The sequence below is a fragment of the Triplophysa dalaica genome, chromosome 23 (assembly GCF_015846415.1).
Source record: "Triplophysa dalaica isolate WHDGS20190420 chromosome 23, ASM1584641v1, whole genome shotgun sequence".
Taxonomy (NCBI): Eukaryota; Metazoa; Chordata; class Actinopteri; order Cypriniformes; family Nemacheilidae; genus Triplophysa; species Triplophysa dalaica.
The window spans coordinates 1,467,487-1,488,274 of record NC_079564.1 but is presented as its reverse complement, the minus strand read 5'-3'; the positions used below and the strand labels follow the sequence as shown (position 1 = coordinate 1,488,274).

At 36.5% G+C, this 20,788-nt stretch overlaps 3 protein-coding genes and 1 long non-coding RNA gene across 6 annotated transcripts; 3 read left to right on the top strand and 1 right to left on the bottom strand.

Moving 5' to 3' along the window:
- Positions 1–1,129: 1,129 nt before the first annotated feature.
- Positions 1,130–20,671, bottom strand: mcmdc2 (minichromosome maintenance domain containing 2). Its single transcript, XM_056738757.1, has 15 exons — positions 20,390–20,671; positions 19,310–19,440; positions 19,058–19,117; positions 18,736–18,931; positions 18,524–18,646; positions 18,211–18,312; positions 17,558–17,686; positions 17,233–17,467; positions 16,949–17,154; positions 16,689–16,855; positions 16,157–16,336; positions 15,865–16,007; positions 15,383–15,492; positions 15,051–15,212; positions 1,130–1,265 (listed from the first exon to the last, which is right to left on the bottom strand). Exons 1-14 carry the CDS (start codon positions 20,484–20,486, stop codon positions 15,058–15,060), a joined length of 2,034 nt encoding a protein of 677 aa, XP_056594735.1. The 5' UTR covers positions 20,487–20,671; the 3' UTR covers positions 1,130–1,265; positions 15,051–15,057.
- Positions 1,221–8,030, top strand: ppp1r42 (protein phosphatase 1, regulatory subunit 42). Of its 3 annotated transcripts, none has more exons than XM_056738761.1 (10): positions 1,225–1,351; positions 1,704–1,792; positions 2,241–2,337; positions 2,423–2,589; positions 2,837–2,975; positions 4,101–4,217; positions 5,806–5,923; positions 6,112–6,243; positions 6,549–6,668; positions 7,474–8,030. In XM_056738761.1, exons 4-9 carry the CDS (start codon positions 2,528–2,530, stop codon positions 6,650–6,652), a joined length of 672 nt encoding a protein of 223 aa, XP_056594739.1. In that variant the 5' UTR covers positions 1,225–1,351; positions 1,704–1,792; positions 2,241–2,337; positions 2,423–2,527; the 3' UTR covers positions 6,653–6,668; positions 7,474–8,030. The 3 variants fall into 3 exon arrangements, with proteins under 3 accessions (XP_056594737.1, XP_056594739.1, XP_056594738.1); XM_056738760.1 differs by having other exon boundaries at positions 2,169–2,337; XM_056738759.1 differs by lacking the exon at positions 1,704–1,792 and having other exon boundaries at positions 1,221–1,351.
- On the top strand, positions 8,227–10,936 carry LOC130413500 (transcription factor 24-like). The gene is made up of 3 exons (XM_056738765.1): positions 8,227–9,355; positions 9,637–10,094; positions 10,332–10,936. Exons 2-3 carry the CDS (start codon positions 9,654–9,656, stop codon positions 10,431–10,433), a joined length of 543 nt encoding a protein of 180 aa, XP_056594743.1. The 5' UTR covers positions 8,227–9,355; positions 9,637–9,653; the 3' UTR covers positions 10,434–10,936.
- LOC130413501 (uncharacterized) lies at positions 11,723–14,685 on the top strand. Its single transcript, XR_008905502.1, has 7 exons — positions 11,723–11,799; positions 12,920–12,971; positions 13,185–13,240; positions 13,533–13,588; positions 13,888–13,941; positions 14,209–14,262; positions 14,558–14,685. It is a non-coding gene; the product is annotated as an uncharacterized LOC130413501 (long non-coding RNA).
- Positions 20,672–20,788: the final 117 nt, after the last annotated feature.

Sequence of the window (20,788 nt, the reverse complement as noted above, 5' to 3'; positions counted from 1 at the left end):
AAAGTGTTCATTTCCGCCAGCTGAAGCTGATAAACGGTTTAGATTTCAGCATGTTAATGCCAAAGGATCTTCAGCTGCTTGCGAGAGACTTCTTAGGTTTAGAAAACCTCTTCTTAACATGATACATTGACAAATTATTACTATAAACAGTTTTCATATCTCACTGTACTAGTGTCTTGCAAAAAGGACCATGTCTCTTTTAGGCTTGAGGATAGTTGCATTTCTGGTTTAGTAGTTTTTCTTTAACAATTTTGTTAACCCTCTAAACTCTGCAGTCTTCAGTGAGTGAGACCAATGTTGTCGAAATAAATACATTCAGCTTCACTTCTAGCACATGTAACGGTATCCTGTGTAATTCTAGACAAAAAAAGTTACTCAGTGCATCTAAACATGGTTTCACAGACCAGGCTTAAGACTAAACCCAGGCTAAAATGAATTTCGAGCAGTCTTTACTTAAAATAATTTGCCCTGACATGTCTTCAAAAATGTCAGTGTCATTGTTTTGTTTCAAGATGCACATCAGTAATGTTTTTTTCTATGCATTTAAAAATAAAAGTGACTTAAAAACCCAAATTAACTAAGGCATATCCTGGCTTAGGCTAAACCAGTGTTGAAAAACCGGGCCTGTCAATGTGAGGTTAAAAAACTAATTCACCATTGGTAAATGTTTTTGACGACAAATGAAGGACCCAAGTCCTGATTTTACTTGTAATGCATGTTTAAAATTGAAATGTGCACCAACCTGCCAAAAATATAATTTCTTATAAGGATATTAAGTATTTGAAGTATGTCATTCTGGAATATAGTAAAATGATTCCACAGCAGTTCTCTTTTCCTGGTCTCAATGACTCCTGAAATTTTAATGCACAGTTCATTTTCACTTCATGTATCGCATTTATATGTTTGTTCTCGTTCTTTTCAAGCAATTGTACATTTTTTTAATGTTAAGTTGTCACAAATGAGATTCCACAGACTGTCATTTCAGTTAAGGTGGGCATATAGGTATAAATATTTTCGAAAACTAATTTAGCAATAAATAAATAACAAAAAAACAGTGCTAACCTTAAATAATTGTCACATTAAAACAAAACATCTACTTCCTTAAGAGTTTGTTTCCTAAAACCACATACAATACTAATTTCCTAGGAAATTTAATGTTGTTAAACTTGCCGACTCTCCGTAAGATCTCGTGAGCGTTTAACTCTGACGTGTCAAATGACATGCGTGGAGTCGTTGCCATAGCAACCACAGTCTTCGTCGTTTTCCTAAACAGAGCCAAGACAAAAGGAAGAGAAACGAAAAAAGTTTTGAGTTCATGTATGAATATTTGCACATTCTGGGCTGCATTAAGGTATGATTTTAATGAGTTACGTCATCAGTTTACGTTCCGTGTATTGCTGCCACCAAGAGACGCTTTAAGCATATTCATTTCGCTTTTCTCTTTGATCTTTACAATCGCATAACTTAACCCGTTTTAATTTACTAGAAACAAGAAAGCTCATATATATATATACCTTGTTCAAGAAGTAAACAGCGATGTATTATAATGATTGGCACGCGGGTCTCTCTATACTGTTCCCTGGAGTTTAACGCTATTGATTTTAAGAGGCTCTTTATGTCATCTCGATGTAGTCTGAGATCAAGTGTAAAACCGACCTGCTGTCAGTTGTGATGTATGTATTCCCTTTATTTCTGTCATGTAGTGTTCACTGTTGTTTGGACGATAATAGGCTATACTCAGTCAGCACATGGAATAAAATAGCAGCCAAGTCTTTCCAACGAGGCCTTTCAGGTAAACTCGAAGGTTTTTTGTGTCTTAATATCTTATAGAGAATGCAGATATGCAGGATCATGGACAATAAAAACCTCATGGAATTTGATGGTTTCTTGAGAGAACAGATCTTCTTTCACAATAACCTAATGACATGTAGCCTATATCTTTGACAATTGGGCTCATTTACACGTTTCAGAGATAATATGAATTCTGTTGATAAATCTAGAAATGTTACAATTTTAAAAGATATTTAAAATAAAATTAATTACATTTAAATCTTAATAGAACATATGATAGTATGTCCTCTGAGTAGGCTATCATACGATCCTTGCATTGATTTTTGTATTTTTGGTTCTCTTTGACGACTCGTCCTCAATGTTTTATGACGATACAGTTGCAGACGAGAAATTCATCCTGAGATTATTTCAGTCATAATGGTCCGTCTGACTGTGCATCTTATCGCCAGATCAAGCAATCATTCAAAGTCCAGAAGTGAATCTCTTCAACAATATCTCAAGAAACTCACACATCTCAACTTTTCAAACAAAAATATAGAAAACATTGTAAGTTTTCTTTCTTAGAGTTGAACAGTTGTATTAATTGTACTGTATTGTTTGTTAATTTTTTTTTTTCCTTCTCTGAATTCAGGATGATCTATCGATATGCAGAAACCTCACTGTCCTTTACTTATATGATAACCAAATTACACAGATCTGCAATTTAGGATTCGCCTCAAACCTTACACACTTATATATGCAGAATAACAATATCTCCCACATAGAGAACCTCTCATCTCTACACAAACTCACCAAACTGTAAGTATGAAAGTATACAAGCTTGTCTGTCTGTCATCTGACTATACGGTCATCTAAACCTTGCACATTTTAAAAACAATTTACAGTTTTCAGATAAGACTTTGTCAAGCCATTATAAAATAAAGTCTTATAGTACAAAATGTACTGATGCATTTTCTCAGTATTGTTATTTTGTATTTAAAATGCATACAACACCAAATTATAGGCCAGGAGTGATGGCTTTATCTGCGTCTATGTTTCTCTGAAGGTTTTTGGGAGGAAACAGCATCACTGTTGTTGAAGGATTAGATGAGCTGAAAAGTCTGACAGAGCTGCATGTGGAAGGCCAGAGACTACCTCATGGAGAAAAGCTGGTCTTTGATCCACGTTCCATATCCAGTATTTCTGTGAGAAATGTTCACCCAAAAATCTACAGTTTGTCGTTTTTTACTCACATCGGTCATATGACGTTCCACACTCGTTTTAAGACCTCCCTGCGTCTTCGCAACACAAATAAAGATATTTTTGATGACATCTGAGAGCTTTCCAGGCTTCCTCATAGACATCATGGTAATTATCTCTGTCAGGTCCAGAAAAGTACTGAAGACATCATTAAAATGGTCATAGTGGTTCAATTGAATTTTTATGAAGCGACGAGACTACTGTATGCTTGCAAAAGAAACCAATATAACGACATATTCTTCTCGTTCCTCAGTCTCCAGCACGAGTTTACAAGACCACTTTGACGCATGCGTTTGAGCGCACAACGTGGTGTTCTTGTGACACATGTATGAGGGCAGATGCATGCGGCGTTTGGCACACAACCGTATTCACAAGGGGACTGACAGGGAAGAATTTTATTTGGATTTCTTTTTTTTCTTGTCACTTCATGATCCAGTATGATCAGATGGACCATTTTAATGATAACTTAGGTATTATTTTGAGATTCACCAAGATGTCTACGAGGAGGGCTGGATGTCATCAAAAATATCTTTATTTGTGTTGCAAAGACACAGGTTTTTGATTTTTTATATGAACTATCCCTTTAACATTCATACCACTTCAGTGCAACTTAGCTACACATTAGGGAGAGACAAAGTTTTACAGAAGTCTTATAATAGCTAATGCACTTACATTGAGATTGATATAGCAAAGTGTCCAGAGGCATCCTGTGGGATTGCTGTCAGATGAGAGGCATAACATAGATGAAACTGACCCAATGCACCAAGAGTATCAAAGCAGTTCTGTGCAAAATGTAATAAGGGTAAAAGAGGGCTCTGTGGCTGCTTACATTTTTGACAGATGGAGGGTTTACCGCTCAGGCTATAGATAAACAAACGGCAAAGTTGGGAATTTTGTTTATTTTGATAATTAATGAAATTGCGAGGATAAGTGGACCAAATTTTCCCCTCAGAAAGATCTGTAAATGCTCTCCTTTTACTAAAACAGTGAAATCTATATTGACTCACCAGAGGTGGAACTGGTTTTAACTTTAAAGTGTCTAATGACATTGTAAAATTTCATCCTTTCAGGACTCTCTGTCCATTTTAAATATCAGCAAAAACAACATTGATGAAATATGGGACTTGACTCCTCTAAAAAAATTGACTCATCTTTTTGCTGCCGAGAACCAGCTGCAGGATTTACAGGTAAATATGACTTTGGTTCCATAAATCCATAAAAATGATATTTTATTATTAGGCTGTTAAAAGTTTTGTATTATTTGATTATGACAAAATGGTATGTTCCTATGAAGTGTGAAAAGACTGGTAAAAGGAGAAAACTGTTAAAACCTAATCTCACAAATCCTACCAGCAGTCTGCAGATTTACGCAGGGTCAGAATTATTCAACAAATCAGAGGGCTGCTCTCCAGGGACAACTTCTGCTGACAATTTAAACAAGCACAAGTTTTCCTCTTTCCTCAGTGAATTGATTTTCGTCCACAATACCCTGCCCTTGTAGCTTCGGCCAAGCATTAAAAAAAGTTTGATTCAAACATAGCTTTGTTGTAACAAAACTAAATCTAACCTTTTCATTTTTTCTGGAAATTAATTTTAGGTTATTTAATAACTAAAGTTCAGGTCAAAGAAATCTGCGCTTTATAAAAAACCTTCTTGGAGCAGAAACTTTGGCCAACAGCACAAAGGCAATCCTCTCAGCAACTGTCACTGATAGTAGTGATCCACGTGTCAGAGGAAGCTTTCATGTTTAGCAGATATCTTCTTTAATTTATACAACCCCTCTGCCACTATTGATTCAGCGACGACAGCCCCCGAAGGATCAATTTCTCCTTTACGCATTTGGTTCAATTCAAGTGGAAAATTTATGGATTTTTAAAATAGATTATGACAGGCAGTCAGCCGAGTGACAAATGGGTACTGCAGAAGCTGTTAGTGGCGCATGGCCAGACAGGGATCGAAGCGCTGGTCAAATACAGGTTCATAACTGGCCATCATTAGCCCAGTGTGGGGCTGGAAAGAGCCCAGTCAGAAGTGCATTCAGCACTCCGGCGCATGGGAGGGCAATTTGGTGCAGGGCAGTTCCCAGCCAAGCCCTAAGAGTGACAGACCTGACACGATCATTTATCAAAGCCTGAGAGCGTGGCTCACTGGAGTCCCGCTAGAGCTGATTGCACACCGACTGAAAAGTGGAAGCATTTTGGTTGAGACAGGAAGGCAATGAACAATCAGAGCGTGTCCAGAGAGTATTCATATTTCCAGCCTGGATTAATGTGTCCTTAGATAAACATACACTGCAGGCAACATGCTTGAGGACTACTGCCCAGGGGAACTTGTTAGTCATGCAGTCCAAGTGACAGTATTTATTAAAACAAGCTGATTTCTTGTTTATGCATTAGCCATCAAAGTATTTGTCTAAATTGTGTCTGTTTTTTTGATTGTGGCATTTTAAATATGACATTTTCATAAGTCATCATGAAAACATCATGTTAAATCATTTTTTTGATGTTTAATCTGTGTGGTAAAAAACTGTTACGGCATTTTTTTTGCATGCAAACTCAGATATGGAAACATAAGATATTATTTTAAATATGATGTTTTGATCATTTTTAACCTGCTAAAGTTCTTTTTAAGATAAGTTGTAATGTGTGTCAGTGCTCTTCAAAACAGTTCTGTATTTTTTCTGCATGCAAACTCAGATATGGAAACATAAGATGTTATTTTTTGCACAATAATTAGAGATAATATTTACAGGAATGCCTTTGTTTATACTTTCAGGAGTTAGAGACCGTGTTCAGCCAATGGTCTGAGCTGCGAGTACTGGATCTGAGTAGAAATCCAGCATGCCAAAAACCTAAATATAGGGACAGACTGATAACTGCCTGCAAAACTCTAGGTGAGAAAAGAATGATTACACGTGATAAGAGTATTTTCTTCATGTACTTTTATTTAGATATTATGGTATTTAAAAAAATATTGTTTCTCCAAATTATAAATAAAATGTATTTTTTATTTTATTAATTAGTTAGTTACCTACAATTTATGAATGAAATTATGAACTTTATTAATTCTTCTGATTTTCAGAGGACCTTGATGGAAAACAAATAAATGAATTATCTAGGCAGTTTTTAATCAACTGGAAAGCCTCAAGAAATGCTAAGAAGAAAACAGGTGATGAAAAAGACATCAAAGGACAAACCAACAACTCATTTGCAAGTATGAAAATTAACATACATTTTTGTGTTACATTTTTTTCTTTTTGTTAATAAATTAAAAAAAACAGTAAATGAAATATATTGTTATAGCTTAATATATAATTTATATTAAAAACAAAATATGGTATTTTATTTCAATAAACATCTTTTTTCTTGATATCGTGCTCGTCTTGTAGAGAAATAAATTATTTATTTTGTCTCATTGTATTTCATAAACATGTGGTTAAACATGCATTGGATGTCCCTTATGTCACATTCTCTATGTTCCACGAATAGATGTGTGACTCATGCTTTGTTTTGCTTTAGATGGTTTTCACATGAGCCCCCATCCCTGTAGCAGCACCAGCTCTAGGGGTAAGCCGCCAGAACTCGGTAGGCCTGGCGTAACATTTCGGACAGACCAAGTTTGAGCATACAGGATTAGAGGTATAGTACAAACAAAATAAATTATCTTAACTCTGTCATTACATAATTTGGGGCTTATGAATGAGGCTGGAGATGGACATCTTTTAAAACCATCATATGGGTTTAAGTGGGTTTATATTTTTTTGACATTCAATACAAAAAATATTGGTGATATTTTTATCCTATCTATGTAAGGAGGGTAAATTATTTCAGATAAACACTGTCAAAGTAAGCTGCTTAATGAAGCTGTTCATTTTCTTCTTTCATGTTGGCTATTTGTCAAGTTCTAGGATGTAAGTTATATTTTTCCCACCCATGCAAAAAATCTTTAGTACTGGCATGAGATTATAAAACAACGGGTGTATTAGCTCCACTCGTGCACTCTTAAAATGGATGTGTTAATTTTAACACATTGTTTGTGTTATTCTATTTAACAAATCATGTGTTATTAGTGTGTTAAAAGTAACACAAAATGTGTTGTCCAAAGAAATATCACAGAGATGTGTTGTTTAATTCTACATTTCAGTTTCATTATCATAATTCAAAAATGATGTTGACTGAATGTCCACAAAAATACTTTACAGCATGAATGTGGATGATAGTGCTGAAAGGCAGTTGTTTAAATCTTATTCTGCTTTTTTACGCTTTAGTTTTTTTTTACGGTTTAGTTAGAAGAGAATTTTGAGCAATCTACATTTTAGGGCATTTTTCATGAAGCCTGCTTGGAAAATAATAAAATTTAGTTTTTATGGAAGTTTATGGCATCTTGTTTATTTCATTTTTTGTTTGCTGTTTAATTTATAACTCTATTTTATTGTTTTTATAGGTCAAAAGGATTAGGTATTCCAAAAAGGAGTGGCATGCTCTGCAAATCTCAGATCATCACAGTCTCACAGTGATTTAATCTCTTTAGTGCTCCTTTGGCACTATATTAATATTTTTCTTAAGACAGTATTTATTATTATTGTATTATATATATATATTTTAAGAAGCTTTAGCTGTGTTCTTATCTGTTAGAAATGTAAATTGTTAACCCTCACATCTCTATCTTGACAGACCTGCACAGCCTGATTTACACCCTTTTATTCTGATACCCTTTCTTTCTCTGTGTGTTTATTGTGAATAAATTTATGGTTAAAATGTTTATAACTCTTTTAAATCTTCAAATTAAATATTATTATTATATTATTATATATTAATATCGGCATCAATAAGAACTACGTTTGCAGAAATACACTTTGCATGTTTTACAATATTCTTTAAAGTTGAAAGCAAACATTATATTTATAGAATGATTTTATTTTGCAACTTATTTTTCCGTGATTGTGAAAATAAACCGAATTTTAAAGAGGAAAAAAGTACAGAATAATATAACAAAGAAATCGGTCTGCAACACACATTATTTCTTGGTTTCTTATATTTTGTCTTCAAAAAATGTATATATTTGCTGTTGTTGAGAATATTTTTTGTCCACAAGAATATTAAATATTGACCATGAAAAAAATTACAACTTGTAAGCAGTTTAAATGTAGATTTATCGTTTAAACTGTCAAATTCTTAATTTATGAACTCATTTTTTTCTGAAGATTCATTTCAATTTGTCTATTTTGCAACGGGCTCATCAACATCAATGACACCAGAATGAATCGCGATTTTGTTGGTATTATTATTTTATGCATTTTTAACGTATTATTTTAGATACGGTGTAGAACACGCCGTGTAAATTGATCCGCGTGACTGTAATTCCTGCGTATTTGGACGAGTTGAATACCTACACTAGGGTATAACCTCTGAAAGATGTAGAGTAATTAGCCCGAGAAGCTTACTTAACCTCATTTGCTCTCCTTCATATAATTATTGGCCTGAGGGCAACAGTGATACTTCATCCTTACAAAAACAATGTTTATTAAGAACAGTCTAAGATATGTTATGAATAATTCCATTCATTAATTTTCCCACATCTCCGTTTGCGGAAAACAGAATGATTAATTTAGGAGTCTCACAAGAATTTCCTCATGCTTGCCAGTTGATTGCGGTGTTTAGTGTTTATTTATTGGCTGTGTCCCAGGAAATGAAGTTGCAGACGATATCTACGCCTCAAAATCTTAAACAAACATCCTTTTTTTTACTTGAATAAGTAATCCTTAAATCAAAAGCAACGAAGCATCTGATATTGTTAATACGTTTGATATCTGTTTGGCAGCTTCGTCGAGTACATCAATGTTTACTAAACAAAGCCAACCTGGGAAACGAGTCAAATTTATTCTGTACTAAAGAATTTGTCATAGTTTTTTAAGTTGTAGCTCACACAGCAATGTGAACTTTCGTGGGGTGCACGAAAATGCTGCCTCTGGCGTCGGAAAACGGACTGTGCCCTCCTACCGATGCGAGGAGCGCAGCGCAGTTGCCAGAGTTTTAAAGGCTTTTGATTAATTGCACCGGAGTGAAACACTTGTCAGCTCCTTGTGTTGTCCAATAAATTAGAGGCTCTGGAGACTTCACGCGCTCATTCAGGTGAGGACCCTGCGTGCGCGCGGACACACAGACTATTTTTCACGGTCACACCGACTATATGTTTTTGCATCGGCACAGGGATTATTATTTCACTACTGTGGTTTTGCCAAGCAGTGCAACGGATCTCTTATAAGGAAACAAGTTTTCATCCATTGACGTGGTGTTTTCCGGACAGCACTTTAAAGATAAAATAGGTATCCTTTCTGTTATTTATCCTACTGTCCTAAGGACAAATTTGTCAACGAGAGGAATGAAAATATTTTATTAAAGCGTAAAACACTGCATGGCACGGTGAGCTAAATTTTACTTCGACATGAACTAAATATGCTTTCTTTTCTTTTTAATTTTACTGTACTTCATTTAGTTTACTCGAGGCACAATATGTTTGTTTTTGCTTCTTCAGTATTCGAGTGCAATGAGAAGTTTTTCTAAACTGTTTTAACACGTGCCTTGTTTGACATATGTCATTATGCAGGCTGCCAAGTAGTTTCAATGGTTGGAAAGCAGGCGATCCGTATGGATGGTAATGGTTCTGTGACAGTTATGGATGAGAGTCCCGCATCCAGTCCCAACTCAAGCCCTAGTCCTGACACTCTATCCGCGGACAGCCAGCGCGCAGAGGCCCTGTCTCGCTCCGGGGTGGTCCAGTCCGGTGTCCTCGGGAGCAGAGGGCGACCCGCAGCAGCCAACGCGGCGCGCGAAAGGACTCGCGTGCAGACCCTCAGACACGCGTTCCTCGAGCTCCAGAGAACATTGCCGTCTGTACCACCGGACACCAAACTGTCCAAACTTGACGTCTTGATATTGGCAACCACATACATTGCGCATTTAACGAGAACCTTGCAAGAGGAAGGGATGGAAGAGGGAGACAACACAAAACAAAATGAAGCTTTGAACTCTCTTAAAGGCGATGGATACTTACATCCTGTGAAAGTACGTATTTACATTTTTCGTTTTTTTCCATGTGCTGCCATGCGATAATATATTTTTAACATGAATTTTCGATGCACCAAATGTCTTTCAAAATGAACTTGAATATATTTTAGGTTCAATCTTTTGAATAGGCTTGAGATTCAAGGTTGAGGTTAAGCTTATTTTTCAAATTACCCATGCTTTATAATAAGAAGTAGCTAATATTTCATTGTATTTTTCTTTACTTTTGTCTTTCAGAAATGGCCAATGCGTTCAAGATTATATGTCGGCGCAACTGGCCAGTTCCTGCGTAACTCAAAAGAAAATCAAGGGGCATCTTCATCATCATCACAAACATAAATATTTGCACTTAAAAAAAAAAAATTGTGGTAATAACTGAAATGAAGGTTAAACTTGTACTCTTTGGACTTTCGGAGAACCACACGACAGGAATTTTGTTGTATAGGCTAACTGGTTCCGTTCAATGAAACAAGACAACGCTGAAGGGGTTTGGAAATAATTCTTCATATTAAAAGGAGAAAGCTTTGAAGGATGGCAGTGAACGGTGCCATTCAGACAAACGGAATTCCATATTTATATATCCTAATTATTTCAAATGTGTAAATAAGAATAAAATATTAAACGTGCGTTTTGTAATTAAAGTTAAAACTAGTTCTCTTGCTGTTTAGACTGCAGTTCTGTGCTTGTTGGTTATATGCCTAAATTCCTTGTGTTAATGAGCTGTCATGCTTGAACTTTTGTAGCTATGCACTTTCTGTTACAACATTTGCACTAAATGCATGTGTGAATAACTTACCATTCGTCATGTGAAGTGGTCTGTCAGAATCGCAACAAAATATCACGAGCCCCGTTTCTTAGGTCTTCCTTCTTTTGCACGTGAACAGTTGCTAGTGTATGTGGAATGGTCAATAAAATAAAAATATTCTTAAACTGTAATTGCATTGATTTCAAGATTATTATTATTATATATCTAAATGAAACCCTTAACAATATAACGACGAGCAATACTGGGAGGTATTTTCCTTAGGAATTACTGGGTGCAAAATATTTATTTTTAATTAATTTGATATCATTTTAATGCACAGCTTTTGTCTTCACGTTGATTTCGGTGCTTATTTAATTGAAGCATGTTGTGACATTTCTCATGACAACATAATTTCAAAGTCTTTAATCGTGTCACTAAAAGATTGTGGGTGCAGTGATAATGTTTACCGCTATTCAAATACCATTTCGGTCACTAAGACAACAGTTTTGTGTATTCAAGACCTGCAGCCTACATCAGCTCGTATTTAACCTAATTTTCATATACATTAAATGGATGAGACATGTTTAAATGACTTTTAGTAGTGAAATATTATAGAAAATAAAGTAATAAAATATACTGTACGGAGTGATAATGTTAATATCACGCATTTAAGACATTGACGTTAATATTATTAAACCAAATCATAGGAGGGTCCTCATTTAAATGAAGTCTTTATTATTAATGTATATATCAATGTGTTAATAAAAGTATGCGAGACGAATCTTTTGTGTTATTTCAATTCGGATCCATGCGCGCGCAACTTCTCATTTCAGTGAAATGCGCATGTGCTCACACAAGGAAGTTCCCTTTAAAAGGTGCAGTACGCATGCGCAACTTCCTTTTCTACGCAGGCGAGGAAGAAGTGTGTGCTCGTGCTGCACATTGCACTAGCAAACCGAGGTAAATTTCGCGTTTGATAACATTGAATCTAACCTATTAACAGAAATAAATACGCGTGTGCTTTATTTTGTACTAGCCTACCCCGCGTAGGAAGAAGCTCGTGCGCAAATGTTTAAGGTTTGGACACGTGTTTGGTCCGCAACCGTGTTGCACGAGGGTCATTAAACTTGCACGTAATGAATTTAATCGATGCTTCACTCTCATACATGCTACTAATTATTATATGTAGTAGCATTTGCTTTAGTATTTCAAAATATTTCGATAATTTGAGCACTTTTTTTATCCGATCAATCTTTTTCACGAGTCATTAGGCCTTAATGTTTTTTATGTATGGATGTATTTATGTAAATAATACATTAGGTGTAAAGGTTACCCCGTTTTTAAGCGGATCAACTTGTTTCTTCACGTGTCTTAATACTTACAAAAGTAAATTCACGTGTACACTTCAAATAGTTTTAATAATTCGATTTTAATTGGCATCTTAAACAACAATGACGTGATGTGACACAAAATTGATTCAGAAGTTGTAAGGGTGAATGCTCGCTACTGCTATATATGACATAGTGTCAGATCAATAATGTATATTGTCAGGCCTTTCTGCGCAAAATCAGATTATGCTGTAATCATGACACATCCAAAAAAGGGTTTTAAGAATCCCTGGAGGATTGCAATAAATCATTTTGTCAGATGCGTGTCCCAGTTTCAGTGATGAATTGCCCCTTTGCCATTTGCCCAGGACTGTGCTCTGTCCATATAGGTCTGCTGTCCCCTGTGTGGCCTTGCTAGTTTGGGAATGCTCTTTATATGGCCTAGATGGGGTACACTGGGATTTGACTCCCTTGAAGGTGGCGTGGTCTTGGTAAAGGTCCTGACCTTGAGTTGAACTAGCATTGTCCAGGCTTTTGTGCTGGTGTGGGAGGATCTACTCCCAAGCTGTGCTACATGTAGCCTTTGACCTCTAGTGGATCAGTCATCTTTTTGAGAGGGGATTGAGTTTATTGGTGCTTATCTCAGTGCTGTTTATTTGAGGTAGCACACAATCTATAGACTGAACAAATTAATGACCGTTGTAAGGAGATCTGTCTTATGTCATGACGTTTCTGTTTTTGTTGCATTGCAGGGAAACCAAATGAAGATGTTTGTTGCAGGCGTACAAGAGGACCATTGTAAAGGTAACTTAAGTACCTAAATTGATTATGTAAATTAAGATGTGGATAAGATAACTGGAAAGCAAAACTGTCCATTAGTGATGTTTTTTTTTACGCTGTTTACCTGTCAGACCAGATTGGATTGTTGATGCTGTGACCATCTGAAACAGCAGAGTTATTGACCATCCTCCAGTGAATCTAAAAAGTGCAAATGTATTTATCTTTTTCTTTCGTCAGATTACTTGATTGACACTGGAAATGGATGAACGGAGAACCATATCTTAAGTAATAAGGTAATTTTCTTTATCTATATTGTAATTGCTTTGTGGGTGTCTTCGCACTTTATCTATCATACCAGATTATGCTGATACTGTGCCTGTATATGCCCAACTTCATGTATTTTTGGTCGGAATGCTTGTTGCAGTGATGAATTCACATTCTTACGCCGTTTACCCATCAGACCAGATTGGGTTGTTGACACTGTGACTTTCTGAAGCAACCGCATTGAGTTAATGACACTACTGTAGTCCATCTAAAAAAAGTGTTAATGAATTTATCCTATTTTTATTTGTTTACCTTTACCAGGTTTAACTTGATTGCCACTGGCAAAGGATGACATGAATCACATCTTAAGCAATGAGGTAATTTTCTTTGCACCTGCAATATAGTTGCTTTACAAATGTCTTCAAACCATCCATGAGACCAGATTTTTTGATCCTGTAGACGTCTTATCCCAGATGTTTCACAGAAGTTGTAACTTAATGGGTTTTTTTATCAGAATGCTTGTTGCTGTGATGATTTCACATTTTTACGCCGTTTACCCATCAGACCAGATTGGGTTGTTGATACTGTGACTTTCTGAAGCAAAAGCATGCGCATTAATTGACTGTCCTGCAGTCCATCTAAAAAAAGGTGCTAATGTATTTATTTCCTCACACAGATTACTTGATGAAATGAAAAAAAGGATGATGTGTGTCACATCTTAACGAATAAGGTAATTTTCTTCTTGGTTTGTATATAATATATTTGCACGGAGTTTGTCTGCATACTCCATACCAGATTTTTCACATGTTAAGTTGGTGTTTGTTGGTCTGTATGCTTGTTGCAGTGATGATTTCACATTTTTACGCCGTTTACCCATCAGACCAGATTGGGTTGTTGAGACTGTGACTTTCTGAAGCAATGGCATGCAGAGTTAATGACCATCCTGTAGTCCATCTAAAAAGTTGGTAATTAATTTATCCGATTTTTTTTTTACCAGGTTACTGTATTACCAGTGACAAAGGACGACATGAATCACATATAAAGCAATAAGGTAATTTTCTTTGAACCTATAATATAGTTGCTTTACACATTTTTTGTCTCGCTCCATCAGACCAGATTTTGTGACTCGTTATCCCAGATGTTTCACAGAAAATGGAACTTAATGTTTTTTTGTCAGAATGCTTGTTGCAGTGATGATTTCACATTTTTATGCCGTTTACCCATCAGACCAAATTGGGTTGTTGATACTGTGTCTTTCTGAAGCAACATCAGAGCTGTTAACTGCTTAGCAATGCCTTTAAAATATTTCATGGGACTAATACAATCATCTTCTGTCCCCACACCAGGGTAAAGAATTGCTAATGAGGGTGACTGGCTCCTGAAGATGGCGATTGGTTTCACCCCTCAGCAAACAATGTTGTTAGAATGTAACAGTAGTAGCTTGTGATAAATAAAATATTTTTACAGAATGAAACCTAGTTCTATATTATTGTGAAATGCTTGACATGATGAATGTCACGTTTTGGCCGTTTACCCGACAGACTAGATTTGGGATGCTAAAGCTGTGACACTTTAGATTTTGAATTGGACAAAGTTTTTAAATTGTGTTAACAGACCATATTGCACTATTCTTTTTGTCTTTACTGACGCGGCCATGCAATATGGTGTATCTGTGGAAAATGCATCCTGGCAAAGCATGATTACTGATTACTTAAGGCATATCCAGCCTGTTTACGAACGCATGTGAAAAGACGATTGTTAAACCTTTAGACTAAGTCAATGTAGTAAATAATTAATGTTTACATTATAATGGTGTACATTAATGTTTCTGTGAAGTACCTTGATCCTATTCCTCTACAATGCAGGTTGCATAGGTGTGCACAAAATCCAAGATTTGCTTGTGGAATTTTTCCAAGGTTACGTCTCTGTAGTGCAGGGAGTCTAGGTCATGTAGAGCACAGGGAAACACTGCATCGGGTGGAAATGCAAGCGTAGAGGCCCCTATGTTGCCAAGACAAGTCCCAAACTTGAAAACCCATAGTAACATGACATTGACTCCAAACTTGTAATGATATGATTAAGTTGTGGTAAAAAAAATCCTGTCTTAACCTAAAAAATAAAGTAAATTTTGTAGTTGTAAGTTAACTTGTGAAACTGAATTGTGAACTAACCATGCTTTAAGGTGACTGAACTTTCACACAACAGTACTGCAATGACAGCATCTTCCTCCAGAACTTGTGTTCTCAAGTTGAGTTTAGCATGCGCTTGGGCCATGGAAATCCTGTCAGAACAGGTTAACAAGTGAAATTAATTCTGAATCTTTTTTGCCAATTTATGCTAGTCTTGCATGGTTTTAAGATTTCCATTACTGTCAGCATAGCACTTCAAACTGTAACTAAAAAATTATCCTGTATGTTCTGCAAACAACAGGCTATTGTTGAAGCTGACTCAAGCTGGTTTAAAGGCAGTGTGAATGGTATTTTAACATTAAAGCCTAGGAAAAAAGTTTTACACCATAAACTAATATCTGATGCAATAAATCACACGGACAAATTGATTTGTCTTATGGCAGTGCTCCATCTAGTGGTACAATATAGCAACTGAGTTCCAATCATTCAAATAATGTAAAACTGCATCACTCTGCAGTACTTACAGAAGTTTTATGGAAGTGACTGAGACGGACGAGCATTGTCTTGAGTGTGATCGAACCCTTCGACTAGCCATGTAATAACCATGTATCATCTTTTCAGCTGTGGGACTCATGTCCACCTTTAAGTCCCTTGCTTGAGCCAAAAGCTGAAAACAAAGCGACTTCGGCGTCAACAATTGCTGCATATTTTCATTTAACCAACTTTAAAATCAGTTTACACCACTTTAATCTTAATTTTACCTTCAATTCAGGTGACATATTTCTGAATATTATACATGTGATGTGGTCAGTCAACCTGTTTATAATCTTGTGTAGTAAACTGCATGCATGCTGGATAAAGGGGCTCTCCTGGAACGATGGCCTGCCTTAGGGTGTGCACTGTCATAGACATGAGTAGAGAATCGCTGCTTGTCTCTCGACACTGAACTACGAGACCAAATGCCTCTGCAAGTTGAAGCGGAACTGAACCCATTTCCTACAGTTGTCATAGAGATGTCATTAGGGTTAGGGTTATTAAGATAAGCAAAATGATAACTTCTGACTGAAACCATAAGATTAGGGAAATGAAAGTCATTGTCTAGAGAATTTTGAGTAACTGGGTGAGATTAATACAAACAGGTTTAAGGAACGTTCATTAAATAGATGCCATTGTGTGTGTGGTTCCTGTTCCCAAATACAGAAAGAGGCGGGGTCATCTACTAAGCGGTCCAGCATTCCTTTTACATCTGATCAGTCTTTTAAAATGTATGACTACAAAAGTCCAACAATAACATTCTGGTCTCTGAATAAAAGCCACGTTTGAATAAAATAACATGACTTAAGCCTACCACAGCACCCAGCACTGCATTATCACATTTAGCTGTCCTCTTGGAGGGGGAAGCAGAATCAGCCAGGGCCCAGAAGTTGCATCGGATGGGAAAGGAGATCTGCTGGTCCATATCATCACCATATTTTTTTCCAGGAATGAAAACAGACACAGTCCGGTTTTCAAGAGCTACAGAATATTGGAGAAACAGCACTGCTTATTTCTCTCTTTTTGAAAAATCTTTTTTAAAATCATTCATAAAGTATTGTGATTATTTGGCACCAGATTGAAGCACTTCCAGCTTGTCTCTCTTGTAGCACGTGAGGTCTCCCAGAAGGCAGATTCCTCCAGTTGCCAGCAGAGCTGAACCTGCATGCATGTTGGCAGTACCTGCTCCATGTTCATTTCTAGATAAAGATGCCAACAGCTCTCCTGTAGGTGCATGTAGAATGCCACGTGAGGACAACGGCAGGCTATATCTCATTAACCTGTGCAGAAGAAAGAAACATTAAGAATTCAAATAATTTCTGATGATTATCTAAAAGCAAACAGGTTTGAAAACATACCTGTCAATGATTAGTGTGTCACTGGTGAGAGCGAGCACATCCAGGTGGTTGGGAGCATCTGGATTATCCTCACTTTGTACCAAGCTAAGTAGTAGCCCCAGCTTCAGGGTGTTGTAGAGTCCAGGTGGAATCACGGGGGAACCAAACGAGTTAGCTACAACGGCAGTGAACCTCCATGGGGAGCAGGCAGAGGCAGCCAGCAGGTTCTGGAAGTTTTTGCTAACCACACAGGGGCCTGTGAGCGGCAGCCGTGAACAAATTACTTTGACGTGCTGTGAATACGGCTGGTTGTTTTGATAACTTCAAAGTCAAAACAAGACCTTACATTCGGGGGTCCACGGTTGGACACTGCAAGCCTCGACACTCCATGTTACACTGGGCCACTGGTGCACATGAGCTGGAATCCCCACAACTCGGTACAGATGGCCAATTCTCATGGAGTTACACAGTTCATCTAATTACATTAAGGAAAACAAAACAATGACAGTTGGGAATTGGTCTTTACCTATTATATGAGAAACTCACCACCTATATGGCTGCCAAGAGAAACACTGCAGGCTCTTTTAAACAATGACTCCTCTATGACTTTCACAAACTAATGAGTGTACCTTACGTTTATTAACATGTATGTTCAGTAACTGGAGCCTGGTGTATTGAATTCCAGACTAATACTAGGTCAACAGAATATGCTAATACAGTTCAGAGAATCTTGGGCCTCTCATGTTGGCTAAACAGAAAACATTATGGAAGAAGACAGAAACACTCAATCTAACACTTAAAGACACTGTGATTGGATGTGTTTAACCAGTTCATTTTTGCTTTGGCATCATGCTCCTTACGAAAACCAGGTTAATAAGGGCTAAAAACCCACGAATCAACTGGCTTATGTCCTAATGGACGACTTAAAGGTGATTACATGACATACCATTCAGAGAATGGGAAACAATTTAGGATGCTTAACAATCCATTTTGGCCTACCTCTTAGAAAAAGGGTGACAGATTGATATCTTAAGAATGCAACATCATGAACTCCTAAAACATCCACGGCGCTGACATGAATGAGTTCAACAAGCTGTTTATCTGTACATAATGAAATTTAAATAAACAATTTTAACACATTTTAACATTCTGTTTTAACAATTGTATTGTTAATTTGTTGTAAATAACAAATGTAAAAGCCAGTCTGTGTATTTGTACGTATTATTATATAACACACTTGTTATATATTCATATTATTTACAATATTAAAATATTGTATTTTGTCAATTATGTTTTATTAATATTGTCTCACCCCCTAAAACCCGAGACTTCACATCCTCTTTCAGTGGAGAAGAGCAGAGAAAGCACATAAAATCACTCCTTATCGTAGCAGACTCTGTAGCACCTGGTACATGAACTCGAATGTGATGAAACCCTTTGGAAAAATTGGGAGGTGGGAAAAGAATGACAGATAACGCCCCATATATAGACAATTTAAAAAGAATTGAAAAAAATTAACCTTACCTCTTGAGCAAGGGCATTTCTCTTCTGAGCAGAGAAATCTGGCTCCTTGTGTGTATTTTGTGACACGTGTCATGGCAATAACAAGACCCTCCAAAGCAAATGGTCTCATTGGACCGTACCCACGGGGAAACTCGGAGAGATCCAAACAGTAGTTTGGAAAAGGTGGGAGATGTGTTGGCTTTAAAACAACATTAACCTATTGAAAAAATGTACGTGTGTTAACAAATATGTGTCTATTGTGTCTCTGTATCCTAGTCAATTGACAATATTATTTATTTACTTGACATCAAATCTGCATATAATCACAAATGCTATTCCATACCTGGTTTTCAGTTTCTATGTGTTCAATAAGTGATAGTGTTTTAATAGACAGAAAACAAACCTGAAAAATAGAAATAGTCTTTTAGAATACAGTACAGTTTCAAAATGTACATACACTGTTTAATTGACCAAAGTAAAGTTTGGACAACATTAGATAACAAAGCCTTCATTTTAATAAAAAGAAAGAATAATTTACATGTTCAGTACACTTCTGTTGGGAGAGGCCTTATGCATGTTACTTTGTGAAACTCACCGACTGAAAGAGTGAAGCAGCTTTTAGAGGGTCGTGCAGAATGCAGTCTCCCAGTTTGGCATCCAGTTCAAGCACTTCTGAGGGATTTACATCAAAACTGAACCTATACACGGCCTGCATCTGATGTGTGCCTGAAACACACGTTTGTTTTGTGTCATTCCTTTACTGTCGACATGGAGATATGAGTTTTTATTCCCTGCTAACCGTAACAAAAAGTGAATGTATTTAATAATGGCTAAAAAAGCATAACTTAATGGTTTTTAGAGGTCTTTATTGATGAGTTTCGTATGTAAATTATGATATAGAGGATGGAAACCAATGAATTAGCTGTAAAAATCAATACAAACACAATAATTAGTAAACTGCTGATGACAGACACATAAGCAACGGAAATAGTAAAAATTACCTTTTATAGGAGCTGTTTATTTGTATTTTAAAACGATGGAGACATAACCCAACTTATCTCAGATTTTTCTGTTCATATGTGTGACCCCAGACAACAAAACCATTATGGGTCAATTTTTCGAAATTGTGATTTTGACATTTTCTGACAGCTGAATAAATAAGATTTATATTGATGTATGAGGTGTTAGAATAGGACAATATCTGGCTGAGATTCAACCGTTTAAAACTCTGGATTCTGAGAGGGCAGAAAAATCTAAATATTGAGAAAATTGCCTTTGAAGTTGTTAATCAGGCGCACTGTGGCAGTCCATAAACTCAGAAAAATGAAGTTTTTATATATTTAAGGTTGGTAATTTACAGAAGATCTTCATGTAACATGATCTTTACTTAATATCCCAATGATTTTTGGCATAAAAGAAAAATCGATAATTTTGACCCACACAATGTATTTTTGTCTTTTACCCAAAATGTTCCCGTACTACTTTAGACTGGTTTTGTGATCCAGGGTCACAGTTTAACTTTAATGTATTAAAGGAGAAAACTCATCGTGTGATTATACAAGTTAGAAAAAAAAGTGTCGAGCACCTTTCTCACGAGCACCTGAGGTAAATTACATATAGGCCTAAATTACTGTATATATAAATATTATAAATGTAATAGCGCTAACAAACAAACCTTTTATTGCATTACAGTCGTCCACGAGTTTATTTAACCCACCACTTCTATCTAAATATATTATTATCGCTTCTTTTAGGGAAAGTAAGTCGTCCATGTCTTCATGAGGTGTCACCGTTCAGTCTCTGCAGCAGTGCGGGAAGCGCGTGCGCGCGCCCAACAGTAGCTCGAGCCTTGGCGAGAACGTGCAAACATACTTACGTGAGACCCATCAACCGCGCAAGAAGAAGCGATTAAAGAAAACATCTTTACTTGTGCAGTAAATCAGCTATAATTCATGTCATATGTCAGTAGGCACCATGGAGTATCGTTTCATAGCCTAATCTGAAGGCAGCAGTAATTTGGCACACCGTCACTTTTGTACTAAACCAGAATAAGCTATAGAGTTTATGAAAAATA